The sequence below is a fragment of the Palaemon carinicauda genome, chromosome 4 (genome assembly GCF_036898095.1).
Source record: "Palaemon carinicauda isolate YSFRI2023 chromosome 4, ASM3689809v2, whole genome shotgun sequence".
Classification (NCBI taxonomy): Eukaryota; Metazoa; Arthropoda; class Malacostraca; order Decapoda; family Palaemonidae; genus Palaemon; species Palaemon carinicauda.
This window is the reverse complement of record NC_090728.1, coordinates 76881006-76904246: the sequence shown is the minus strand read 5'-3', so window position 1 is coordinate 76904246 and position 23241 is coordinate 76881006. Positions and strand designations below refer to the sequence as shown.

Here is a 23241-nt window from a genome sequence, read left to right as displayed (position 1 = left end):
TCGATGAGAATACTCCTTGCATTCCTGAAAAAATCTCATCCATAGTTTGTTGCCATATAGCCGGACTGCTTGCTACTCCATAAGGCAATCTCTTTGGCCTATACAAACCAAAGGATGTATTTACTGTACATAGTTCTCGTGAAGTTTCATCCATGGGAAGCTGTTGAAATGCTTGACTAAGATCTAACTTAGAAAATGCATTACATCCTGACATAGTTGCAAACATGTCTTTTGGATTTGGTATTGGATGGTAAGCTACCTGAAGCTATGGATTCGTTACCTTGTAATCTCCACATAACCTAACCTGACCGTTTTTCTTCACAATACGTAATGGTGTAGCCCAATCTGAGTATGTAACTTTTCCCCAAGAACCTTCACACTCTAACTTTTTTATTTCTGTTTCAACTGCACTTTTCAATGCGTATGGTACTGGTCTTGGAGCAAAAAATCTAGGAGTACTATCTGATTTCAAAACTATAATTACCTTTGCGTTCTTTACTGAACCAACTCTATCTTCAAATACGTCTTGATATTCTGATAGCATATTATACACAGAGACTTCATTCTCTTGTTCATCTTGTGTATCTGTAACCTTCAAAATACTAGGCAATCTAATTTTATATAATGTAACCAGTCCAAACCTAGTAAAGTTTGTCTAACTTCTAATCTTTATACTGTAATTCTAAGTTCGAAGCACCTATTACCTGAATATCAAAACCATTATAACCTTTCAAAAGTCTATTTGTACTTTCTAATAACAACTTAGGAATGGTTTTAGCTGTTTTCTCATACATAATTGATACATCAGCCGCTGTGTCAACTTGCATTTCAATTGGTTTACCATTTATGATCATTTCTACCAATATGTGCTTTTTTGCACCTTTGTTAACGGAATTAATGCGAAACGCAAAATCAGCTTCTGACCTAACCTGATTATTATGGAAATTTTCCGCATTATTCTCTTGACCTATAGTATCAACTGCTGCATTGATTTTCTTTGCATACTATTTAGGGAATCTACAAACATTTGAAAAATGTCCCGTCTTTCTACAATTCTGTCATGTTTGTCTTATAGCAGGGCATTTCTTTGCTTCGTATGCAAGATGATCAGTTTTACAACACCTATAGCATTTAGGTTTTTCCTGTTCCTTCTGCGTATAGGTCTGATTCTGGTATTTGTAAGCATTAGAGTTCGGCAATTTCCTATGACTAAGCTTTGACGTATTCTTTCTCTGATTCTCATTGTCTTTCAACTTTAAGCCTATCTAACTAATTTTAGAACTTTCCATATAATTGCTTAGAGAATTACCTATTATACTACTTTGGCTATATGATGTTTTTGGGCTCAGGCCATGTCGTCGTGATGGAAATTCCTTCAAAGGTAGCTTCCTAGGTATATTAGACTACAGTGATATATCCCAGAGAATTTACCAAAGGTATCCAGAATTCTAACTCCTGGAGCGAATATCTCTTAAAATTTTACGAAGGGATATCGCGTAATATCAGAGGACGTATTCTTGACACGTCTCATGGCTATCTACACCCCCAACAGAGCTTTCACTACGAGGGGAAAGAGAGGAAAGAATAAGGTGAGTCGTTCCAGAGACATCGCTCTCGACGAGTCACTACTGCTCTGCAAATAGTGCGCCTGTCCGCCAAGGCGAGGCGCCACCATCATTCTTTCGCTTGTAGCTTCGATAGACCGGTGTTTTTCCCAGTTCTCTCGCGCTATTTTGGAGTTTTTTTGGAGTTATGATGTCTTCCCCAGCCTAATCAGCTTCCGGAAAGTTAAGTAATATCTTTATCTTGTGTAAATGAAAGCTCTTGCCTGTTTTGCTTTTCGATTGAGATCGTAATTAATGTAACAAGAGCTGTTACCAGCCGGATGGCGTCAGTGACGCGGTCGTTCTTTTGTTCATTTAGTTAGCCAGAACGATTCTTTCCCGGCATTTATACGCTTTAATAACTTTAGCTATTTAGATTTTTAGCTAGGGATTCTTATATTATGTCTTTGTTGTCGTGAATTTGGCTATTATGAACGAGCCTCACGAGTGCTAGGCTTCCTAGCCTAGGCACCCTCACACTTCATGCATGATATAACCTTCCTGGTAAAGTTTTATTGAAGCACAGGCAATATTTTACACATTTATATCACTTAATTATGCTTTCCTCTTCCAAGATAGTATACAGAGAGTTTCGGTGATCGATTCTCAATGCTCCTAGGCTACTAGCCTAGGGGCTTTAGTATACTTTCATACATATCCCCATTGGTCTTGTATTGCCTTTTAAAGGGAGACTGATCCCTCCTATACCTTAAAGTCGATACCAATCTCCTAGGAGATTTAAGAGCAATCCCCTTCCCTCTGATTAGCCTAGGCTATTCTCAGTTTTCTTTGCAGTGAACCGAGTTCTGACAAAGTTTTACTGAGACGTTCCGTTTTCTTTCTCCTAACCACGGAGTCGGTTTTGAGTTTAGGACGAGACATCAGAGTATCAGTCTGTGTTAGGCATCTCCCTGTCTTGGTGAAATGATTTCCCAGGTCAGGTTAAGCTGCTCTTTCAGGAGGCTAGACCTCCCTAGGCCATACTTGGGAGTTTTGTATGACAATTCCCCCTTCCTTGGCATAGCAGACAGTCCTGTGCTGGTAGACCCTAGACCGAAGAAAGGATTTCTTCATTGCCTAGGGTCTCTGGTACGAGATTCTGCTCTCCTGTGAGTCGGGGTCCTACGGGCACCCTCTCCCTTGACTAACCCAACCTGGGGAAATGACTTCCCCTACCTGAGGTTACTTTACGAGACCAGAATCCTTTAGGTTGGGTAGTGCCTTCGGACATTACCTTACCTATAGGACACCTACCCCCTCCCCGCTATCCCTTTCGTGTTGAATGATCCAACACCCTCCTGGCCGTCGTTTTACATAGACCCTAGGGTTCTTGTATGACTGGCCTGAGGTTCCCCGTCTGTCGCCGGCTAGGCCGTCTGCCGGCGGGTATCCTCATATTCTTTAGAGTGTTCATCGGTCCTCCCTTGGACTGCCTTCCATTATCCCTCATGACTGGGATATGGTTGGGTGGAACCCCGAATTTAATTCCCCCTTCCACTTGAACCCTCCTTCTGGATACAGGTCGGCAAGACTGAACCCTTGCCTTCCTCCATCCTTTCTTTCTCTCGTACTTTCATACTGGGCCAAAGACATTGGACATTCGGGTACCGACTGCCGGCCGCTGAGTTGCCGGCCGGCAGCCAGCAACCCATTTCTGGTCCTCTACCGCTGACTGCCTTGGGTCCCCTTGATGGAAGGATCCTCGGCTGCCGGCCGGCAGAGCCACCGCCGGCCGGCAGTATCACTGATGGCCGGCAGATCCATGAGACCGGCGGCGGCCGGTAGAGCCGTTGCCGGCCAGCAGAGCCGTTGCCGGCCGGCAGTCCCGCCTCCGCCGGCAGTCCCGCCTCCGCCGGCAGCCGGCAGGGCTGTTGCCGGCCGGCAGAGCCGCCACCGCCGGCAGCCCCGTTGCCGGCGGCCTATCACTCAATGTTATAAAGACAATACTTGCCTTTAATAGCCCAGAATAGGCCGGCATGTGCCGGCCTGTCCGGCATGTGCCGGCCTGCCCGGCAGACGCCGGCAGGCCTGACAAGTCTGACAACTTGTTGCCAAACAGTCAGTACTGCAGCCCAAAGTTTTTCCAACCTACAAGGTGCTTCATGGGCAGCCTATTGTGAGACTATCACATATAAGAGAGCAATTCTCTCTTCCTTTAATGGTTATGATCCATTATTGTCCTTAATCCCCATTATTGAAACTGGAAGATTGTGTTAAGATACACTTATATCATAGGATATCATCTTCCCCTAAAGATTCTTGAGAATTCTGCTTTCAATATTGGAGGAGGTCATAGCAATTGGCTGGACAGGAAACACATGTAGGTGTCTTTCCTACTTATAGTTTACCCTATCCAAGCTAATATAACGGATTATGAGCGAAGCGAAAAATCTATTTTTGGGTGAGATAGCCATGACGTCCTGATGGAAGGTTCCTTCAGTAGCTTCATTGGGTATTTTTAACTACAGTGGATATTCCCAGAGAAATAAACTAAAGGTTATCACAGAATTCTAACTTCTGGTGCGAGTACCCTAAAGGTTTCCCTCTAGGATATCGTATAGCAACAGGGGACGCATGTATTAACACGCCACATAGCTATCTACACCCCATATAGAGTTAACACTTCGATATGGAAAGGTGGTTGAGTAACTGAGGAGCCGTTCCACAGTTACTCTCATCCCTGGCTGCTTTTGGTACTCGAGACGTAAACAAACGGGCACCATTGCTAAATGACGTCACGTCCGTCCTCATCCTGAGCTCAGCTTCTTTTAATCTCCATGATACAGCAGGTCAGGGAGGGGCCTGAAAGGCTGAACTTGAATAGACGGGAGGGTCCATCAGGACGTCATGGCTATCTCACCCAAAAATAGATTTTTCGCTTCGCTCAAAATCCGTTTTTTGGGCTCAAGCCATGACGTCCTGATGGAAGTGTACCAGAGAATTAATGTATCGTGGAATTTTTCCCCTTTTAATCCAAGTGCCAAGGGCTTCGAACAGTATTATAGAACCTGTCCTTACCAGAGATTCTATGATGAACTAGCTTCCTGCCCCCCTGGCAAGGAAGTCCTGGTGGACAATAGGAACATCTCGAAGCGATCATTGAAGAGCTACTCACCCTGCAGAGAGTTCACGCTGGACTCGGAGACAAGACAAAGGTTAATATTCGGGTAGAAATATTATCAAGTATAGGTAAGTAAATAACATTTACTACTACCCCTGGGGGAGAGATCGGTCTGGTCTCGGAGACAGGACAAAGGTTAATATTCGAATAGGAACATTATCAAGGCATGAGTGAGCATATAACATAATTACTTATATTATTCTTTCCTGTTCTTCAGGGAAAAGGGGTAAATGAAACTATAACAATCGTATATTTCTTGATAAGGAATAGGAGCGAAGAGAGACGCACATGGAATAAAATAGACATTTTATTTCTAGGATTGCAGATCATTATGGCAGTAATTACAATAATGAATATAGAGTTTATTTACAATAATAAAAGAATAATGTACATAGAAAATAAAGACTTTGATCTTGATTCTGAAAGGAAAATTCACTTTTAGAAACACAAGTTCCAGAGGAACACCAGTCTTTTATAAAATTTCAAAGGAAACACATCATGCCCTAGGGCATGTGACACTCATGTAAAGTCTATGACATTTCACCTTGGTAAGAACAGTCTAATAGAAACACTAAGTGTCCATGAAACCACTATGTATCACAAAAAGGGTCAACACAGGCACCCGTAGAGTTAAAGTCCCAAGTAACTCACTGTTCTATGCAGAGTTAAACAGCAGGTTCCATAACACTACCTGCGGCTACCACGAAATGCTTCGCTTCGTGCACTTGTTTTGCGTAGTGCTTGAAGAAAACGTGCGATGATTTCCAGCCTGTAAAGCTCTTGAGGCTTTCGAAATCCATACTCTGGAAGAAGTTCAGAGAAGAAGCAACTTTTCTAGGATCGTGACCTGCGGGTGTACTGTCAGGATCCGCTCTGCGAATGAAGTAGGTGATTTTCGCTCTTAGTTGTTTCAGTGACAGGTCGCTACCCGATGTTTCTCCTTTGAAGAGTTGTCCTCCACCGAAGTCTGAAGTTCTTCTAAGATAGACCTTAAGACTCTCCACTGGGCATAGAGAGACATCTTCCTTCAGGGGGCAGATTTTCCAAGGGCCTCATCTCTTGGTGGGTAGTTCATTCTTAGCGAGAAACGTCGGATCAGGGAAGAGGGTAAGCTCTCCTGTCTCTGCGAACAGGATATGACCCTCTTCTCTTGATAATGCCACTATTTCACTGACTCGGGCTCCCGAGGCGAGAGCAAAAAGGAAGATAACTTTTTGAGTCAAATCTTTCAGAGGGCACGAATCATTGTCCAGGCTAGAAGCAAAATGGAGCACCTGTCCAGGGACCAGGAGATAGGTTTTGGTGGGGGTGCTGGGCGTAGTCTAGCGCATGCCTTTGGCAGTTTATTGAAGATATCACTGGACAGATCAATCTGGAAGGCGTATAGGAGTGGTCTAGTCAGGGCCGATTTGCAGGTGGAAATCGTGTTGGCCGCTAAGCCTTGTTCATGAAGGTGAATGAAGAAGGACATACAAAAATCAATGGTGATTTCCGTAGGATTTTTTGCCTTGACAAATGAGACCCACTTTCTCCAGGAAGATTCGTACTACCTTCTGGTAGACTCTGTCTTGTACTCCTCGAGGAAGTCTAAGGGGGAACCAGTTGCTCCGGGGCCACTTGGGAGCTACTAGGGCCGCTGTCCCTTTGAAGGTTCTCAGTTTGGAGAGGACTTTCAGCAGAAGGTTGGGAGGGGGGAACAGGTATATCCTGGGCCATCTGTTCCAATCCAGTGACATGGCATCCACTGCTTCTGCCTTGGGGTCCTCGTACGGGGCCACATATCGAGGAAGTTGATTGTTGTCGCTCGTCGCGAAGAGATCGATCTGAAGTTCCGGGACTTGGTGAGAGATGAAGGAGAATGATCTTGCGTCTAGAGACCATTCCGACTCTATTGGGCTTGTCCTCAATAAAGCGTCCGCCGTCACGTTGCGGAATCCTTGTAGGTGAACTGCAGACAGGTGCTATTTCTTCCTTTCTGCCAAACGAAAGATCGGAAGAAGCACCTGATTTATCTGGGGCGATCTCGAGCCCTGACGATTGAGACATCTGACTACCACCGTGTGGATGTTGATCGATGGAGGCGGGTGTTGAAGAGGGATAGAACTTTTCAGGGCCTTTGCTTCTGACCACGGCTTTAAGAGTAAGCAAAGTCTGTTTGGAAGCCGTCTCTTGAGGTCTCTTCGAGCGATGGATGCGAAACGTCTCCAGACTCCCGCGGCCTCCTTTAGCTGTGCGCGAAGCACTGGGTTTGTCACAGAGGCGAACTGTAGAGAGCCGAGGACTTGTTCCTGCTGTCGTCTTGAGATCCGTTTGGATTTTAGAAGCCTTCTGATAGACCCTGCTATTTCCTTCCTTTTCTTCTGTGGGATGGAAAGGCGGTGTGACTGAAGGTCCCAATGGATTCCCAACCATTGGAACTTCTGAGCTGGAGAGAGGCGAGATTTCTCAGCGTTTATCTTGAAGCCCAAATACTCTAGGAACTGGGTGACTTTGTTGCAGGGTCTCACACAATCTTCGGGTGATGTCGACTAGACTAGCCAGTCGTCTAGGTAGGCCATCACTTGGACGCCCTGAAGACGTAGCTGTTGGACGATTGCGTCTGCTATCTTGGTGAAGATCCTTGGAGCCACGTTGAGCCCGAAGGGCATGGCCCTGAAGGCGTAACTTTTCCTTTGGAGTCGAAATCCTAGGTAGGAGGAAGTGTAATGATTCATTGGGATATGCCAGTAGGCATCCGCCAGGTCTATGGAGACCGTGTAGGCCCTTTGAGGCAGAAGGGCCCTTATTTGTTGCAGAGTCAGCATCTTGAATTTGTTGTTCGCAATGAACTTGTTGAGGGGGTATAATTCTAGAATGACTGAGTTTGTCAGAGTCTTTCTTGGGAACACAAAAGAGTCTCCCTTGGAACCTGGTTAACTTTACCCTCCTGATCACCTTCTTGTTCAAGAGTTCCAGGACATATTCTTCCAGGAGGGGGGTTGACTGTTGGAAGAATTGCTGGAAGGCTGGGGGTGGTTGAGTCCAGCTCCAGCCCAGTCTTTTCTTGACGATGCTGTGTGCCCAGGGATCGAAGGTCCAACGATCCTGGAATTGGCGGAGTCTTCCTCCCACCAGAAGCACTTCGTTGCTTCTGGTGTCCCGAGGGTTTGCTACCTCGGCCGCTAGCTCCCCTTCCTCCTCTGCCTTTAGAGGGACGGCGAGAAGAATCTCTGCCGGAACCTCTGCCTGAGCCCCTACCTCTGGGACGAAAGGTAGTCGAGTGTTGCTCGTAGGCAGGGGTGAAGACCGGCGACTGCGACACCACCGGTTGGGGGACCAACTGAAAGGTCTGTTGAGGCTGCGTAGCCACTTGGGGAGTAGCGGGACCCGGAAACTGTCGTCTCGGTTGACGTTGCTGGGGTCTGGGCTTCGAGGATTTCCTCTTAGGCTGAGGGCCATCGTCCTGAGAGGACTTCCTCTTTCGGGACATGCCCCACTTATGGAGAAGGTTCCTATTCTCCGTGGCAGCTTTGTCCACTATCTCTTTCACCAAGGTAGATGGGAATAGATACTTGCCCCAGATATTGGAGGAAATCAGTCTCCGGGGTTCGTGTTTCACCGTTGCGTTGGCGAACACGAATTCTCGACAGGCTCTGCGAGCCCTAGTGAAGCTATATAGGTCCTTGGTTACAGTCGCCAGGTGCGACTTAGCAAGGACCATGTAAAAGTCCGGGACTCTGGTATCCCCGGCCATGAGTTCGAGCCGTACCTGATGGGACAGCGAAGCGGCGAGTTTCTCCTTCGTATCCTGTTCCCTACGAAGGAGGTGATCATTCAGCCTTGGGAGGTCCTCATTGAATTGACGACCGGCCACATCAGGTTCCAGTTTTCCTACCGTGAAGGTCAACTGGATGTCTTTCCAGTGCCTATCATCGGGGGGAAAAGTAATGGAGAAGGGTCTGCACTCCTCCAGTGCAGGGCAAGGTTTCCCTTCCTCCACTGCCTTTATGACCGCTGTGAAGGCCTTTTCGATGAAGGGGAAGGTCGCAGTATTTGGCGCAACGAAGGTTGAATGCTTCTTACTAAGCGCCGGCATCTTGGAGTTAGTGAAACCCCGACTCTTCACTGCCTGAGCTAACATAGCTTGGGCCTTCACGAGATCGAACACAATAACTTCTTTTGGTTCGGTCTCTTCCTTTGAGGCTGGTTCGGACATGAGCCGGATGTAACAGTCCGGATAAGCCTCGAAATTTGGGAAGAACTCCACTTCTTCCAGCAAAATAGAGCCAACCCTTTCACTGATATAAATCTTGCCAGTTGTAAATGGCATATGCTCGGCGTATCTCCATGGGTTAGCTTCCGAGCAGGTGGGGAGGTCCTTAACCGAAATCTTTTTCGGTTGTTTGAAGCCGACGAGAGTCGTCCGGAATTGCTCCTGAGTCTCGCGCAGCTTCTTGTCCATGAGGGCTTCAAGCATTTTGAAGACCTCTTGAGTAGCCGATGGAAGAGGGTCCAGGGTGGCAGAAGTCGAAGGAACAGGTTCCTCGGACGGTGCAGGAGTTGCTGGGGGAGCAGGAGCGACCTCAGTCTCTGAATCAGGGTACTCCACCTGATCTTCCTCATAGTCGAGTTCCTCACCCATGAGGTTCTTCTCCGTCTCTTCCGACACTTCCGACATACGTTCCACGTTGTCGGAATCAAGATGGCACTCATGCATGGACTGAGCCATGACAACGTCAGGTTCCACCACGATCTGGACGGTGGGAATCTGATCACGGGGGACCACTGAGTCTTTTGATGCTTTTGGGAAAAGCAAGGCCCTCAAGTCTTCGTTGGGAAGATACGGTCCGGTGGCGTTCTTCTGGAAGCCACGCACCCATTTGCGTAGCTTCTCCCTAGCGTTGTCCCTTGCCTTCGCAGACGGAGGATCGTCGAACGCCTCGACCAGAAGACTCTTGCAGACTGTACAATTCTGCGGGTCCCAATACTTCAAGTCGCCTTTCTTGGCGGCGCAGGGGGCGTGGGTCCGGCACGCCTTGTGCCCGTAGAAGTCCGGGCGCTTCACCCCGCAGAAGTTGCTCTCACACTTCATATACTCCTCCTGTAAAAGAAAGAGATCATGAGTACATGGAAGGCATAAGAATGACTTACATTACTCTAAAATTAAGATATCTTAATTCTAAATTTAAAATTAATTTAATTATAAAGCATTTTAATGCTTCAGATTAATGATCAGGAATGGAAGTGGATAGACACATACTTGTGAATCCCGCCCAGTCGGTTACCGTAACCTTATCTGTAGACAATTTCTTTTTTGTCCGAAGGTTACAATGAGGGAAATCCATATGGATGAGCCAAGCTAGGCTTCTAACAGAAATTGCCCGCAGAGTGTAGTAGGGTCTGAGACCACTCAGATCCCTGGGGTAGAAGGGGTATAGGATAAACCCCTTATTAAATGTAGGTTCCGGCAATCGACTGCACTAAGATACACAGAGTATGCTGGAATATTGTAATGTGCAAACAAATAGCATAGCCACAATCTTGGATGGTAAGACAATACCTATATGTAATTGGCCAAGCCATCTGGCTGCAGTATATTGACTGTCGGCATGTTGCCGGAAGATATGGAAGGGGTGCATGTCCCTTAACGTCTCATGAGGGTGCCGGCAGACCGACGGGACACCCGAGGCCGGTCCTGCAGGGTGGAAGGCATCAAGACAGACACACTGAGTATCTAAAAGGATAATACCATCGCGGCAACCGCCGGCACAGCGGCGGGTCGTCGGCAGGGGGCGGCAGCTCCGGCAGCCGAAGGCTGATGGCATGGTGAGCCTTGGATCAATTCATAAGATATATGTGTATATTGTCGTATACCTAGATTGCCGGCAATCAATGTCGGCATGTGGATGGCCGACTCCGGAAGTCGGCCGGCTGTTACTAGGTAAAACGAAGGGTGGGACGTCGGCGGTAAGCCAACGGAAGGCGGCAGCCTCCGGCACACGGAAGGCTGATGTCTTAGAGGGGCTAAGGTATCTTATGAAAGAATGTCACCTGAGGTAGTGGCGGTTATCGCCGGCAGTAGAGACGGCAAGGGACCGGCACCAGGATAGAAGGAGAGAAAGGTAAGGAGGGATGGAAGGGGTAAGATCCTATACCCCCACGGCATCCCTCCGGAGAGAGTGCACTCATGATAGGAGTGGATACTCCTAACATCCGGCGGCAGGGAGCCGGCAGTTGGCCGGGTGCCTGTGGTAACCCAAGGGAGGGTTAGAGGGCACTCAAAGAGGGGGGAATCCCCCGCCGGCAGGACCGCTGCCGGCAACCACCCCCATAGAACGCCATGAAGGGCACGTGTACCAGAGCGGCCAGCTCAGTAGGAGAACAAGTTAGCCCTACCACTCCACCCAAGGGAGGAGTTGTAGGACTAAGGACAGATGTGTGTAGGCAAGCCTACACCAAAGGGATAGGTGGGGAGGGAGAAGAATAGGTCTTTCCAAAGAGGAGACTCTGCATGAGAACGGCCACCAAGGTAAGGGAGAACGCTCCCTAACCTAGGATAGGTAGCCCAGAATGAGAACGGTACTAATGTACCATCTCAAACTACAATAAGGCAGAGTCAACCCCCAGAGCTTAACCTAGAGTAGGAGGACTAACTCCTAGGCTAGGAAAGCTTGAAAGACACATCGCTAGTTACAGGGAGGAAGAAGCAACCCAACCAGGTGCAACTGAGGAAGGGCAGGGCCTTTCCTAATCTCTCAGGCACGACCCTAAGGGAGGGTCATTCCCTTAGGGAAGGCAGAGAAGCGATAAATACTCTGGTTGTAGACAAGATTCCCCTATATAGAAGGGAAAGCAAGACTACCCAGAGGGAATGCCCGCAAGTATTTGGCGCAACGAAGGTTGGATACTTCTTACTAAGCGCCGGCATCTTGGAGTTAGTGAAACCCCGACTCTTCACTGCCTGAGCTAACATAGCTTGGGCCTTCGCAAGATCGAACACAATAACTTCTTTTGGTTCGGTCTCTTCCTTTGAGGCTGGTTCGGACATGAGCCGGATGTAACAGTCCGGATAAGCCTCGAAATTTGGGAAGAACTCCACTTCTTCCAGCAAAATAGAGCCAACCCTTTCACTGATATAAATCTTGCCAGTTGTAAATGGCATATGCTCGGCGTATCTCCATGGGTTGGCTTCCGAGCAGGTGGGGAGGTCCTTAACCGAAATCTTTTTCGGTTGCTTGAAGCCGACGAGAGTCGTCCGGAATTGCTCCTGAGTCTCACGCAGCTTCTTGTCCATGAGGGCTTCAAGCATTTTGAAGACCTCTTGAGTAGCCGATGGAAGAGGGTCCGGGGTGGCAGAAGTCGAAGGAACAGGTTCCTCGGATGGTGCAGGAGTTGCTGGGGGAGCAGGAGCGACCTCAGTCTCTGAATCAGGGTATTCCACCTGATCTTCCTCATAGTCGAGTTCCTCGCCCATGAGGTTCTTCTCCGTCTCTTCCGACACTTCCGACATACGTTCCACGTTGTCGGAATCAAGATGGCACTCATGCATGGACTGAGCCATGACAACGTCAGGTTCCACCACGATCTGGACGGTGGGAATCTGATCACGGGGGACCACTGAGTCTTTTGATGCTTTTGGGAAAAGCAAGGCCCTCAAGTCTTCGTTGGGAAGATACGGTCCGGTGGCGTTCTTCTGGAAGCCACGCACCCATTTGCGTAGCTTCTCCCTAGCGTTGTCCCTTGCCTTCGCAGACGGAGGATCGTCGAACGCCTCGACCAGAAGACTCTTGCAGACTGTACAATTCTGCGGGTCCCAATACTTCAAGTCGCCTTTCTTGGCGGCGCAGGGGGCGTGGGTCCGGCACTCCTTGTGCCCGTAGAAGTCCGGGCGCTTCACCCCGCAGAAGTTGCTCTCACACTTCATATACTCCTCCTGTAAGAGAAAGAGATCATGAGTACATGGAAGGCATAAGAATAACTCACATTACTCTAAAATTAAGATATCTTAATTCTAAATTTAAAATTAATTTAATTATAAAGCATTTTAATGCTTCAGATTAATGATCAGGAATGGAAGTGGATAGACACATACTTGTGAATCCCGCCCAGTCGGTTACCGTAACCTTATCTGTAGACAATTTCTTTTTTGTCCGAAGGTCACAATGAGGGAAATCCATATGGATGAGTCAAGCTAGGCTTCTAACAGAAATTGCCCGCAGAGTGTAGTAGGGTTTGAGACCACTCAGATCCCTGGGGTAGAAGGGGTATAGGATAAACCCCTTATTAAATGTAGGTTCCGGCAATCGACTGCACTAAGATACACATAGTATGCTGGAATATTGTAATGTGCAAACAAATAGCATAGCCACAATCTTGGATGGTAAGACAATACCTATATGTAAGTGGCCAAGCCATCTGGCTGCAGTATATTGACTGTCGGCATGTTGCCGGCAGACATGGAAGGGGTGCATGTCCCTTAACGTCTCATGAGGGTGCCGGCAGACCGACGGCACACCCGAGGCCGGTCCTGCAGGGTGGAAGGCATCAAGACAGACACACTGAGTATCTAAAAGGATAATACCATCGCGGCAACCGCCGGCACAGCGGCGGGTCGTCGGCAGTGGGCTGCAGCTCCGGCAGCCGAAGGCTGACGGCATGGTGAGCTTTGGATCAATTCATAAGATATATGTGTATATTGTCGTATACCTAGATTGCCGGCAATCAATGCCGGCATGTGGGTGGCCGACTCCGGAAGTCGGCCGGCTGTTACTAGGTAAAACGAAGGGTGGGACGTCGGCGGTAAGCCAACGGAAGGCGGCAGCCTCCGGCACACGGAAGGCTGACGTCTTAGAGGGGGGAAGGTATCTTATGAAAGAATGTCACCTGAGGTAGTGGCGGTTATCGCCGGCAGTAGAGACGGCAAGGGACCGGCACCAGGATAGAAGGAGAGAAAGGTAAGGAGGGATGGAAGGGGTAAGATCCTATACCCCTACGGCATCCCTCCGGAGAGAGTGCACTCATGATAGGAGTGGATACTCCTAACATCCGGCGGCAGGGAGCCGGCAGTTGGCCGGGTGCCTGTGGTAACCCAAGGGAGGGTTAGAGGGCACTCAAAGAGGGGGGAATCCACCGCCGGCAGGACCGCTGCCGGCAACCACCCCCATAGAACGCCATGAAGGGTACGTGTACCAGAGCGGCCAGCTCAGTAGGAGAACAAGTTAGCCCTACCACTCCACCCAAGGGAGGAGTTGTAGGACTAAGGACAGATGTGTGTAGGCAAGCCTACACCAAAGGGATAGGTGGGGAGGGAGAAGAATAGGTCTTTCCAAAGAGGAGACTCTGCATGAGAACGGCCACCAAGGTAAGGGAGAACGCTCCCTAACCTAGGATAGGTAGCCCAGAATGAGAACGGTACTAATGTACCGTCTCAAACTACAATAAGGCAGAGTCAATCCCCAGAGCTTAACCTAGAGTAGGAGGACTAACTCCTAGGCTAGGAAAGCTTGAAAGACACATCGCTAGTTACAGGGAGGAAGGAGCAACCCAACCAGGTGCAACTGAGGAAGGGCAGGGCCTTTCCTAATCTCTCAGGCACGACCCTAAGGGAGGGTCATTCCCTTAGGGGAGGCAGAGAAGCGATAAATACTCTGGTTGTAGACAAGATTCCCCTATATAGAAGGGAAAGCAAGACTACCCAGAGGGAATGCCCGCATGCAGGGGGATTAGGGAGCATATAAGGGTTCCTACATTAGGTTAGGAGGGGATGATACACAATCAACACTGTCCCTTACATGGTCCCCGAAGGCGAAAACACTTACATCATAGTAAATAGTATGTTTAATAATGCCACAATCTTCATAACTTAACTTAGGAACACTGGTATATATCATGCATAAAAACAAGCACTAGGCTGTCCAGCCTAGGGGCTAAGCTAGCGATCTAGTATGGGGTCGAACAGCGACCGAGTCTGATGAGTGCTAAAACACGATATAAAGATTTCCTAGCTATGAAGACTAGATAACTAATAATATTAATTAGTTAAAGAACCGGAGGGGGCTGTTTTGGCTAACTAAATAAAGCATGCAACATGAACAGCGGCGACATAAAATGGCGCGTCCGGTATCGGCACAGCTCTGCCACAAAACGCAATATTTTACGAAAAGTAGAAGTTACTTTACGGCTAGAGCTTATTTAAACAATACTGGGACCTGGTACTCAACTTTCCAGAAGAAGGCGAGGCTGAAGGTAGCGACATAATGGCGATGTAAGCTGATAAAGTAAGCACTTGGAAAAATGCGACTTAGCAAAGAAGCTACAGGCAAATGGATGAGGACGGACGTGATGTCATTTAGCAATGGTGCCCGTTTGTTTACGTCTCGAGTACCAAAAGCAGCCACGGATGAGTGTAACTGTGGAACGGCTCCCCAGTTACTCAACCACCTTTCCATATCAAAGTGTTAACTCTATATGGGGTGCAGATAGCTATGTGTCGTGTTAAACATGCGTCCCCTGTTGATATACGATATCCTAGAGGGAAACCTTTAGGGTACTCGCACCAGAAGTTAGAATTCTGTGATAACCTTTAGTTTAATTCTCTGGTAATATCCACTGTAGTTAAATATACCCAAGGAAGCTACTGAAGGAACCTTCCATCAGGACGTCATGGCTTGAGCCCAAAAAACATATTATGTATGTTGAAATTTGAGAATTTCACCGAATACTAATATACTTTAACTTTCTTTACAGGAGGAGCATCCCGAGTGCGGGAATAGTTTTTGCAGGGTCCGCAGTAAGAACTTCTGCGGCCACGACATGTGCAGGGCCCATGCTCGCTGCGCTGTCACCAAGGGGGCTCTCAAGTATTGGGACCTGCAGGTATGTACCGTTTGTGACAACCTAGTAAAAGAGGCTTTTGATGACCAAAAGTCCACTGAGTCAAGGGACGCAGCAAGGGAGAAGCTGCGTAAATGGGTCAGGGGTTTCCAGAAGAATACTTCTGGCCCATACCTTCCTAACGAAAGGATGCGGGCATGTCTTTTCCCTAGGGCATCTTCGGATGCAGTTATTCCCCAGGCTCAACCTGAGATTCCCCTTGTTCAGGTTCCGGTAGAATCTGAAGTTTCGGATGCCTTGGAGAACATCCAACTTGAGGACAACATGTCAGTTGTCTCAGAGGAGACTGAGAACAATCTCCTAGTGGAGGAGTTGGATCAGGCGGATGAAGTTCCACCTGAACCACAAACTGAGAAAGCCGATACGATTTCGGTGTCATCGGCCACAGGGAATGAGCCGGTGCCTTCTATTTCCCCCACTGCGCCCCAACTGGATTCGATTACGAGTACTTTGCACTCGTTGCTGTCCATGGTGCAAGACATGCAACAGAAATCGACCGAGAAGGAGGCCTCTTTTCGGACCGAGATACATCAACTGGTAGTGGCACGTTTGGCTCCAAAGAAGCTAAACGTTAAGGATCTCCCTGCCTTCTCTGACGTTAACCCTTGGAGGTACGCAGAGCACATGCCCATGTCGGGCGGGAAGATCTTCCTCTCGGATAAACTGGGTACTGTCCCAGTAGAGGAAATTGAATTCTGGCCCAGCAAAGGGGCCTACCCGGATTGCTACGTCCGTCTCAGGATGGAACCCGCATCCAAAGAGGAGACAGAGCCCAAGGAAACGATTGTCCTTGCACTCTCTAAGGCTCAGGTCTTATTTACCACCACCTTAAAGGAGAGGGCCTATACTAGCTCTAAGGTGCCAGCTCTAAGCAAGAAGCACCCGTCCTCCATTGCTGATCCTTAACGTGCCTTTCCCTTTATGGACAAAGGGCTCAAGGCAGCCTTAATGGCAGTCGAGGCAGGGAAACCGTGCCCTACACTGGAAGAGTGTAGACCCTTCTCCCTTGCCTTCCCATCAGACGATGCAGACTGGAAGGATGTCCACAACACCTTCACAGTCGGGAAGCTGGAGGCAGATATTGCCGGACGACAGTTCGGTGAAGACCTCCCGAAGCTTTCGGACTTTCTCCTGCGTAGAGAGCAGGAGACAAAAGAACGCTTAGCCACTTCCTTGTCTCTACAGACTGGCCTGGAGACAATGGCAAGCATCCCAGATAAACCAGACATGTACATGGTCTTCGCCAAAGCCCATCTGACGACGGTGACTAAAGACCTGTATAACTTTATTAAAGCCAGAAGGGCTTGCAGAGAGTTCGTGTTCGCCTCAGCTGCGGTGAGGCACGAACCCAGGGAGCTGATAGCTTCCAACATCTGGGGAAAAGACCTCTTCCCAAGTGAAGTGGTCAAAGAGGTTGTGGACAAAGCCGCCACTGAAAACAGGAACCTCCTTTCCAAGTTGGGCTTGTCCACCAAAAGGAAATCTTCAGCTGACGAGGGTCCCCAGCCGAAGAATAGATCAAAACGACCTAGAGTGCCCTCTCGGCCTAAGCAACAACAGCAGCTTCCCGTGGCCACGGTGCCCCAGACGGTGGCACAACCACCCACCACCTTTCAACTGGTGCCCCAAACCCTGGCGACTCAGTCACCAGTGTTCACCCCAGTGTTTGAAAGGCAGTCTACGACCTTTCGGCCGAAGTCTCGAGCCTTTCGAGGCTCCTCCAGACGCCCCTCCAGAGGTAGGGGCAACAGGGGTGGACGTGGCCAAGGAGGTAAATCCTCCTCCCAGCACTCAAAGTGAGATGCTACCGGTAGGAGGGAGACTCTTCTACTTTCGGGATCGTTGGACCTTCGATCCCTGGGGCCACAGCCTAATCAAGAACGGACTAGGGTGGAGTTGGAGCTCAACTCTACCAACCTTCCCTCAATTCTTCCAACACTCAACCCCCATATTGGAAGAATATGTTCAGGAACTCTTGAACAAAAGAGTTATACGGAAGACGAAGTCAGTCAGATTCCAAGGAAGGCTATTTTGTGTTCCGAAGAAGGACTCGGAAAAGCTCAGAGTAATTCTGGACTTGTCACCACTCAACAAGTTCATAGTGAACTACAAGTTCAAAATGCTGACGCTTCAACACATCAGGACCCTGTTGCCCAAACGGGCATACACAGTCTCCATAGACATGACAGATGCGTACTGGCACGTTCCGATCAGCCGTCAAGTTTCCCCCTACCTGGGATTCAAACTACAAAGAAGACAGTATGTCTTCAGAGCCATGCCCTTCGGACTAAACATAGCTCCAAGGGTATTCACCAAGCTTGCGAATGCAGTCATTCATCAACTACGCCTAAAAGGAATCCAGGTGGTAGCCTACCTGGACGACTGGCTGGTGTGGGCAGCATCCGAAGAAGAATGCAGGCAAGCCTCCATGGAAGTGATCCAGTTCCTAGAACACTTGGGATTCAAGATCAATCGGGAAAAATCCCGACTGTCTCCAGCTCAGAAGTTTCAGTGGCTGGGCGTCCACTGGAACTTGCAGTCGCACTGCCTTTCCATTCCATCACAGAAACGGAAAGAGATAGCGGGATCTGTCAGAAGCCTTCTTCGATCCGCAAGGATATCAAGAAGGCAACAGGAGAGAGTGTTGGGGTCTCTCCAGTTCGCCTCAGTGACAGATCCAGTATTGAGAGCACAATTAAAAGATGCATCAGGAGTCTGGAGAAAATACTCATCAAACGCTCGAAGAGATCTAAAAAGACCGACATGAAATCGTCTGCGATCCCTACTCAAGCCATGGTCGGAGGCCAAGAACCTAAAGAACAGGGTTCCCTTACAACCACCTCCACCGTCATTCACCGTTCACACGGATGCCTCGAAAGACGGGTGGGGAGTCACTCTCACCATCGGAAAGTCCAAGGAACCTGGTCTCCCCTCTTCAAAACTTTCCACATAAACTTCCTGAAAGCCATGGCAGTTTTTCTTTCCCTAAAGAAACTGAAACTCCGCTGCTCAATCCACATCCGTCTGGTTCTAGACAGCGAAGTCATAATGAGATGCCTAAATCGACAGGGCTCGAGATCGCCTCACATAAATCAAGTGATACTAGCCATCCTCCGCTTAGCGGAGAAGAAGAGATGGCACTTGTCAGCAGTCCACCTTCAGGGGTTCCGCAATGTGACAGCGGACGCTCTATCCAGAACCAAACCGATAGAGTCAGAATGGTCCCTAGACACAAGATCGTTCTCCTTCATCTTACGCAAAGTCTCAGGACTGCAGATAGACTTCTTCGCAACGAGCGACAACAAGAAGCTACCCCGGTATGTAGCCCCGTACGAGGATCCTCTAGCGGAAGCAATGGATGCAATGTCCATAGATTGGAACAGATGGTCCAAGATCTACCTATTCCCTCCAACCAACCCTCTGCTGAAAGTCCTCGACAAGTTGAGATCCTTTCGGGGGACGGCAGCAATAGTGGCCCACAAGTGGCCCAACAGCGTTTGGTTCCCCCTGGTAACGGAACTACGCCTGAAACTGATCCCGTTGCCGGACCCAGTTCTGACTCAGCAAGTGCAGAAATTGACTGTCTCAGCTTCATCAGTGAAAACCCAGAACCTTCATCTCATGATTTTCTCGCCTTAGCGGTCAAGAAACGGTTTGGGATTTCCAGGGACAGTATCAACTTCCTAGAAGAATACAAGTCAAAGTCAACAAGAAGACAATATGAGTCTTTCTGGAAAAAATGGGTGGCCTTTGTCAAGGCGAAGGAACCTAAGGAGATTTCTACGAACTTCTGTTTGTCCTTCTTCATCCATCTTCATGAACAAGGTTTAGCAGCCAATACGATTACTACATGTAAATCCGCCCTGGCCAGACCAATACTTTATGCCTTCCAGGTAGACTTTTCCAACGAAATCTAAAAGGTGGGGTCCCTGGAGAATCTGCCCTCTGAAGGAAGAAGCATCCCTCTGCCCAGTGGAATGCCTAAAGGTCTATCTTCGTTGAACTTCAGACTTTAAGGGAGGTCAGCTTTTCAGGGGAGAGACTTCCGGTTCAACGTTATCCTTGAAACAGATTAGGGTGAAAATCACCTACTTCATTCGCAGAGCGGATCCAGACAGTACACCCGCAGGTCATGATCCGAGGAAGGTTGCCTCGTCTCTGAATCTCTTCCAAACGATGTCGTTTGAAAGTCTTCGTGCTTATACTGGATGGAAGTCCTCGAGGGTCTTCTTCAAGCACTACGTGAAGAAATTACAAGAAATTAAGTTTCATGTGGTGGCGGCGGGCAGTGTGATAAAACCCGCTGCTTGATTACTGCGAAGAACAGTGCACTATTAGGGATTTATAGTGAAGGGTGTGCACGATAGACTCGTGAGACATATCGTGTTGAGTTTTGTGTTTAAGCGATAACACTATAGACTGTTCTCCCTACACAGGTGACATTAAGCATAATAAACTGACACAAGTGCCAGGCATTCTTATATGCACAGTGTTTTTACTAACAACAGATTGTATAGCAAAACTGCATATTTCCCTTGAGTGGCTAATGTTTTCCTTTTCAGGCAAACCCTTTTTATCCTTTTATTACTGTTTTTTGCTTGTATGTAGAATTGTTCAACATACATTGTAATTGTTTACAACCATGATTTCTATTTTGTAATAAACAATAGAACGAATATTTGCGTCTCTTTCGCCGCAGATATTTATTTAAATAGTTATTTAAATGTATAAGTCAGAGCATCCTTGACTCTTTTGATATTTAAGTCAATACCAGAACTAAGATTCATGGTGTTCCAGGCAAACAGGTTAGATCTTGTTGTACTAGACTGTTCATTTTACCGCTCAAAGTGTTCCTACACATATATAAACCTGTCCGTCTCTTCACGACAGACCCGGGAGCTACAGTAATCTGCCCAAGCCAATTCCATCCTAGGACAGACTATGCTTTACGTATATGTTGACACTAATATACAAACTGTTTGCTAGATTGTTCCCTGAACTCACAACCCTCGGGTTTTTTCCTCGAGTCTAGCCAGACTCTTCCCTGTAGGGGGCAGGAAGCACTGACATATTTTATGATCAGCTGATCGATGTATAACGGTAACATCAAGTGTCTCTAGGTCTAAAGACCGAAGAGGAAAGATTTAGCTCGAGATGAACGGCACTATTGGAAATCCACAGATACATTAATGCTCTGGTACACTTCCATCACGACGACATGGCTTGAGCCCAAAAAACGGATTTTGAGTGTAGCGAAAAATCTATTTTTGGGTGAGGTAGCCATGTCGTCCTGATGGACCCACCCTCTTTTGGGACAAAATGATTATGAATCCCTCCCTGGGGTACTGTATCTGCAACACCTACAAAGCTACAAAGAATGACGGTGGCGCCTCGCGGTGGCGGACAGGCGCACTATTTGCAGAGCAGTAGTGACTCGTCGAGAGCGATGTCTCTGGAATGACTCACCTTATTCTTGCCTCTCTTTCCCCTCGTAGTGAAAGCTTTATTGGGGGTGTAGATAGCCATGAGACGTGTCAACAATACGTCCTCTGATATTACGCGATATCCCTTCGTAAAATTTTAAGGGATATTCGCTCCAGGAGTTAGAATTCTGGATACCTTTGGTAAATTCTCTGGGATATATCACTGTAGTCAAATATACCTACGAAGCTACCTTTGAAGGAACTTCCATCAGGACGACATGGCTACCTCACCCAAAAATAGATTTTTTGCTACGCTCAAAATCCGTTTTCTAGAGCTCTGCTATAATCAATACCTTCTCTAGTGTTAAATCTTTATCGTGCAATAATTTCTTTCTTAGCTCTTGTGATGTGCAATGGGCAATAACTTGATCTATGATAACATTTTCTAACTCTAGAAATTCACATGAAACAGCTAAATTCTTAAGTCTAGTCACAAATGAATATAAACTTTCATGGTCTTTCTGATATGCCTGTGCTGTAAATTGATACCTTTCAAAACATTTATTGACCTGAGGGGCAAAATATGTGGTAAGAGCCTTAATTGCAGCTTCATTAGTGTCATCGGTAGGCTGTAGTGTCTTAAACACTTTCCGAACCTCTCTACCGGCTGTGTACAGAAATAACGCCTTCTTTTGGCCATCTTTCATGGTATCTAAAGCTTCAATGTAAATCTTAAATTCTTCACAACACTGTTGCCGTTGTGTTGTAACAGAATTGGGTTCAGCAACATTTCTAAACTTCTCTGGATGCTCGATGTCCAGGGGCATTTTTGGGCTCAAGCCATGTCGTCCTGATGGAAGGTTCCTTCAGTAGCTTCCTTTGGGTATATATGACTATCATAAATATTCCCAGAGAATTAAACTAAAGGTTCACAGAATTCTAACTTCTGGTGCGAGTACCCTAAAGGTTTCCCTCTAGGATATCGTGTATCAACAGGGGACGCATGCATTAACACGCCACATGGCTATCTGCACCCCACATAGCCTTTACGCTTCGAGGGGGAAAGGTGGCGAGGTAACTGAGGAGCCGTTCCAAAGTTACCCTTCCTTTGTTACTGTTACGGTACTCGCAACGTAAACAAACAGTCCGCCATACTGTGTGACGTCATGTCCGTCCTCATTCCTTGTCTGGTAGCTTCCAACATTGGTTTGTTTTCCCAGTGATCGCCGATTATCTTGTGCATCCTTCGCCATGTCTCAACCTTCTGCCTCGCGTTCTTCTGGAAAGTTGATTACCAGGTTCTTGTATTGTTTAAATAAGCTCTGGCCGTAAAGTAACGATTTTTTACGCTGAAATCTTGTGTTTTGTGGCAGAGCTGTGCCTTGCCCGGAGGCGCCATTTTATGATGCTGCTGTTTGCCTCGCATGCTTTATTTAGATAGCCAGAACAGCCTTCTCGGCCTTATAACTAATTAAATATCATTAGTTATTTACTCTTCATTGCTAGGAATTAGTTATTTTATGCCGATGGTATTCTTCGGCACTGTTAGTTAGCCGACCCCATACTAGACTTTTAGCCTAGCCTAGGCCGCAGCCTAGTGTTCATGTTTACTTCTGCATGATATAATAAGTGTTCCTAGTGTTAATGTTAATGAAGATAAAGGCATTTTTAAACATATACAAGATTCAGTGTTGCACATATCGTTCGCCTTCTAGGGACCATACAAGGGACTGTGCCTGGTCCATCCATGTCACATCCCCTAACCCAACGTTGGGGCCCTTGTATGCTTCCTTATCTCCCCTGTTACCTTTGGGTAACCTCCCTCTGGGTAGCTTTGCTATATCTTAGCCCCCTTACCCGGAATAATTTTCGGGTAGGTTTGGCTAGATCGTTCTTCCCTCTTCCCTACCATAGTATATGGGGGGACCTCGGACAGAACCCCAGAGTACCTATCGTTCATCCCAGTCAACCCTTAGGTAACGCATTTCCCTTTAGGTATCGACTGAGACTGAAGGTGGAAGGGCCCTACCCTTCCCCCTAGACTGCTCTTAGTTGGGACACGTCCCTTCCTCCTGTGGCCTAGCGATATGTCTTCCCAGCCCTCCCTAATCTAGGAGAAGCTCTCCTGGTTTAGGTTAGGCTTTGGGGGATTCTGTATTATTATAGTTTAGGACAGTACACCAGTGCTGTGCCTACTCTGAGCTAACCTACCCTAGGGTTG

General features: G+C 47.7%; 1 protein-coding gene across 1 annotated transcript; it reads right to left on the bottom strand.

The window, feature by feature from the left end:
- Positions 1–265: 265 nt before the first annotated feature.
- Positions 266–21847, bottom strand: LOC137639520 (uncharacterized). Its single transcript, XM_068371788.1, has 3 exons — positions 21484–21847; positions 705–982; positions 266–592 (listed from the first exon to the last, which is right to left on the bottom strand). Exons 1-3 carry the CDS (start codon positions 21845–21847, stop codon positions 266–268), a joined length of 969 nt encoding a protein of 322 aa, XP_068227889.1.
- Positions 21848–23241: the final 1394 nt, after the last annotated feature.